Below are 4,970 nucleotides of genomic sequence, written 5' to 3' on the forward strand. Positions count from 1 at the left end.
ATCTTATATTAAAGTATTAGGAGTTAGGTACTACAGACACCAATAAACGCTGCAGTTTACGGAGGGACGAAACAAGGCGAAGCTGAAGTGTTTTTTGTAAAGATGAATGAAAAACCAGTTGCCTGGTTACAGTTCATGTTCGAACTATTTAGTACGTAGCATTTATTGCGAATTAGAAGGGCCCATGATAAAATTTAATGACTTCCATTATAAAAGTGATTACCTATTTTGAAAAGTGTAACACCTGTAAGTAATCGTACAGGTGGTTTAATTGTTGTTAAGAGAGGAGCGGGGAAAAGTTACACCGGCCGCGGCAGCTTAAAGTTTGGTAATGGCTGCTACAAGTGTTGTGGTGCTTGACAGGGGAAATAATACAACATGTACAATTAATTTACATGGTAAAAAATTATTATTTAATTATATTTTTTCTGTGATTACTTAAAACATTTGTATCCCTAAACGAAATTACACTTTTCTAACCTTACATTTTTTAAATGCATTAAGTTTTCTTTTTAAATTACCTTAAGGTTTATTTAAATTTTAGGTGCCACAGTGGTTTCCTGGAGAGTAAATAACCAAGAGCAATTGTTTGTAAGGNAAAATTTTTGCTCCAAATTTTTTCATACATTAACAAAAATAGAATTATTTTATAATTCTAAACAATAAATATCATTTGGGAATAATAACTGAATTGTTTTGTTCAATTTAAACCAAGATAATTTTAAATAATTGTATTAAAAATATATTTATTTTAGCAAACAAGCAGTGTTTGATGGAAAAAAGGCTATAAGAGGAGGAATTCCATTTGTATTTCGTAAGTAACATTAGCAATTACTAGTAGTTAAATATTGGAAAAACATAATTTTTATAGCTCAATTTGGACCATGGACATTTGGACCACAGCATGGCTTTGCCAGAATTGTACGCTGGAATCTTGAAAAGGCCCCTGAAAGACTAGCTAGTGGTGATGTAGAAGCAATATTTTCTATAATGGACAACGACTTTACACGTTCTATGTGGAATTTTTCGTGAGTATAATATTTATTAATAAATTTGAATCTTACAATTTACCAAATAATATCTAACTTTTGATAAAGAATCAAAATTATATCATAAGTACCATTTTCTGTAATACAACTCAGTTCACTGAAGAAGTTAAAGAATTTATAATTTAATTACATAATATTTCATTAAAAAACAAGCTTCTCCTAGTATAGGAAACAAGCATTATTTTATTTTATATGACATGCACAAAAACTTTTCCATTCTTGCCCTTTTTGCTCTATACTTGACCTCATTATCAGGCAAGAATTGAAAATTGCTTGAATAAAATATTTATGCATTGAGAACGTTGGAAGTTATCAAGCATGTCAATTAAAATTGGTGACAAAGGTTTATATTCTATGCAATTAAATTGTACTGGAAAACTGTATACCACAAATTGTTACATAATAATGTTTTATAATCATTATATTTGTCACAAAATAGAAACGTTTCTATAATTTAATTTTTTTTTCAATGAATGTTTTTAATTAAAAAAAATTCTTGTTTATAAGTAGTAGGAAATGAGTTTTGGACTTATATGTGATAGTTAAGTTAATAATTAGATTAATTTTTATTACAGATTTCGACTTACGTACCGTTTAATACTCCGAGAAAAAGAGTTACATTTCAACATAGCAGTGTACAATCCAAGCAAAGATTTAACATTTAGTTTCAATATGCTGCTCCACACTTACTTTAAGGTTCCTGACGTACGAAGATGTCAGATAACAGGCCTACACGGGTGCACTTTCATCGATAAAACGCGAGAAAACACTTGCTATCAAGAGGGAAGGGATGTGGTTACCATCGGGGAGTGGACTGACCGCATATACCAAAATACTCCTCAAGAACACATCATAACGAACGTGGTATCAGGTCGAAAGATGAGAATTCAAAAATATAATTTTCCCGATACGGTTATATGGAATCCGTGGGTTGATAGAGCAAAAGGGATGACGGACTTTGGGGATGACGAATACCCAAATATGGTCTGTGTGGAAGCGGGCCATGTTTCTAGTCCCGTTATTCTTTTGCCCGGGACAGCATTCGAAGCAAGCCAAATTTTACAAGTGATGTGAAAAAGTATTATACCTTCGAGGACGTGTTCCCATTCCAACTTTTTAAAGATTCTTATTTTTTATTGTTAAGTAATTTCTGTGTTTATAACAGGATTTTTTGATTTTAAAAAGCAACAATAATGTCAGTGTAAAGGTTGTGTTCGTAAAATAATTACGGAAAAGCAATAGGAGTTTTTTGTAGAGTTACTGGATTATGAGTCTTTCAGTAACCTGCTAGCTCAACATTAGCCTTAATCTGGTATACGACTGGTATAGATAAGCATGTACTACTTACTAATAGTGCAATAGATTGTTGAACATTAAACAACTTTCGATTGTCATATAAGCACTGAAAATAAACGTTTTAAATCAATTATCTGCGATTTTATTTCAAAACACAGTCTGTTAATCCCCGGACGATGAAACAGAAATACATTGTCATTATTTTAATATACAAGGGCCTTAAAGGATATTATAAGATAAATATGGCGCATTCGCTCTTAGGTAAAGAAATCACTTTAGAAAACGTAATGTAAGTTAGTAAGCAAAGAAAAATTGTATCGGAATCGAGTTTATTTCTATATCATCTATACCGAATAATTTTGTAAATGTAACGGAAACACGTAGCGGAAATTAGAGAAGGGGGAAATGCTCGCTAATAATAATAATTCATATAGAGCTTTTAATCTGTCTGTGGTGACGTTTTTTCCATGTATTAATGAAGCATGTAACAAGATTAAATTGCTAATCAAAATCAAAGGAAATAAGGAAAAATAAAAACATACAACTTGAATAATTTTATCTAAAAATAGTTGTACCTACCAGCCGTATGTATACGCTTGCTGTAAAAGGTAACCGGGCACGTAGTATAAACCTCAAAGAAAATGCAACATCCCGGAATAGAGGTAAGGATCACTGAGCAATAAATAATAACTAAAAAACATTTTATTAACTTGAAATCGTTGCTTGAGCAATTGGTACAAAATATATGTAATGTGTGTATATTAATGGAGTAGTTGATGTTTAAAATTAAGTAAGCAGTATAGGTTTACAACTCATTGTACAATAAAAAAAAATATGTTTATATTTCAATTAATTTAGTGTGATGAACGATAACAAAAAATAACTTTACATACTTAAGAAAGTAAACAAAATCGAATAGTGTTTTTCAAGTACAAAGAATTATAAACTTTAAAAGCAATTGAAAGAAAATATAAGATTGTAGGGTCGTACTAATATAGTTAGTAAAAGAGAAGTACTTTCAACGATTCTTTTAAAATAGCAAGTAAAATAATCAAAGTTATTTTAGTTCGTTTATTGACCAGTGCGACCCCGTACTATTGCTATTATATAAGAGGCATTTTTCTGTTGGCTATGCCTTAATAAGTAAGTTTACAAATGTATATGCAAGTGTAAAGCTTAACAAAAAGCGTCATAATCGGTTTATACGATCATAATAATAACTAATAAGAAAAATACATTTAAGTAAAATTAAACATAAAGCAGTCTTAAAGCAAATATTAAATTTTAGAAGCGAGAACAAAAAAATCACGAGGAGTTAAATACCACAGTTTACCTGACGGGTGAGCAATCGCAATATAATAACTAATAATAATAATCACACTCACATGCTACAAATTCCTAACATTAGTTAATATACAAAGTATTTTAAATAACAAAAGAGAATATTCCCAGTGATTTTAGCATCAGATATAACAATAGGGCTAAGACAAAGGGCGCACCAAAAAAATTAATAAAGAAAAAGCAATGAAGAAATATAATTTTGCCGAAGTTTTTAAATGAATTTATATTTGGAGAATAGATTTGTAAAAAGTGTTAAAGTCACCGGGAAAATCCCAAAAAAAAAATCAGTCTCAACAGATCAGCAATTTTGAACTGGCCTGGTGCATCAAACATTTGGCGCATTATCACGATAGAAAGGCACAAACTGATTAGTTCATATTGACTTGGCTGTGCGCCAGGACCAGGATGTCTTTCTTCTCTTTGGGGAAACGTAATTCACGTCCAGCTAATCGTGCAGATTCTAATTCTCTCTCGGCCTGGTTTAGTTCTCTTCTAAGGGCCCCTTTGCACTCTTGCTCCCTAGCTATCCAGTCGAGTGCCATTTGAGATCTCATATCATCATCAAGTGTTCGATTCGAATAATGAGCAACAACTTCTTGACGACTACACTGGCGTTCCCTCATCGCTTTCAAACTACCATTCCAATGGAGCAATTGAAACACTGTCATTAACTCCTGGAACTCTAACATAGTGCGGCCTTTATTCGATTCCAACATAAATCGAAAAGCTCCTATGCCAGTGTTCGGGTTATCCGCTTCTTCTGGTTCTCCCTTGAACGAAGCTCGCGCTTCAGCAACGGCCTTTTCTATGAAATCGTCAGATATTCGTCTGGACGGATGTTCATTAAAAACTGAGTTCATTAAAGCTATTTTAGCTGCACTTCGACGAGCCTCTGCTTTCGTTGGACAATTCTAAAAATGTGAAATTGCTTTTTTTTCTGTTTTTAAATCGTAGTATTATTCTTAGAAATTAAGGGTCGAAATTTAAGGATAATTCACACTTTTTTTTTTCCACGATTACCGTTGCGTGTTAAATAGGCATTCTTTCTTAAAGACGGTGCTAAACCGTTTTCGAGTGCGGTGTCAAATAGGTACTTTCCAATATTATTTTTGCGAAAATATTTAAAATAATAGAAACATAAAAAGCGCTCGTGAAATGATTAGAAGATGGAAAGCATTTATTAAACTTCAAGAAGTGATAATTATGTAAAAATGTGTGTAGAATCTCGTGATGTTAACGGTTTTTGAGTGCGATGTCAAATAGGTACTTTCCAATATTATTTTT

The 4,970-nt window shown here is 32.0% G+C and overlaps 2 protein-coding genes across 2 annotated transcripts; one reads left to right on the plus strand and one right to left on the minus strand.

Moving 5' to 3' along the window:
• Window positions 1-55: 55 nt before the first annotated feature.
• Window positions 56-2,476, plus strand: LOC108743724 (glucose-6-phosphate 1-epimerase). Its single transcript, XM_025979704.1, has 5 exons — window positions 56-398; window positions 545-596; window positions 756-814; window positions 872-1,028; window positions 1,625-2,476. The coding sequence occupies exons 1-5, from the start codon at window positions 332-334 to the stop codon at window positions 2,121-2,123; spliced, it is 834 nt and encodes a 277-aa protein (XP_025835489.1). The 5' UTR covers window positions 56-331; the 3' UTR covers window positions 2,124-2,476.
• Window positions 2,477-3,032: 556 nt separating this feature from the next.
• On the minus strand, window positions 3,033-4,597 carry LOC108743725 (protein limb expression 1 homolog; the record flags this gene model as incomplete). The annotated part of the gene is made up of 1 exon (XM_018479315.1): window positions 3,033-4,597. A coding segment is annotated over one exon (543 nt), but the record flags the coding sequence as incomplete, so codon positions are not given.
• Window positions 4,598-4,970: the final 373 nt, after the last annotated feature.

This window comes from Agrilus planipennis, unplaced genomic scaffold, assembly GCF_000699045.2.
Source record: "Agrilus planipennis isolate EAB-ADULT unplaced genomic scaffold, Apla_2.0 scaffold1806, whole genome shotgun sequence".
NCBI classification, from domain to species: Eukaryota; Metazoa; Arthropoda; class Insecta; order Coleoptera; family Buprestidae; genus Agrilus; species Agrilus planipennis.

Coding starts and splice junctions, on each gene's coding strand:
- LOC108743724 (XM_025979704.1), top strand. CDS start 332: ATGGCTGCTACAAGTGTTGTGGTGCTTGACAGGGGAAATAATACAACA. Junction 399..544: donor ATGTACAATTAATTTACATG/GTAAAAAATTAT, acceptor TTTAAATTTTAG/GTGCCACAGTGGTTTCCTGG. Junction 815..871: donor AGGAATTCCATTTGTATTTC/GTAAGTAACATT, acceptor TAATTTTTATAG/CTCAATTTGGACCATGGACA.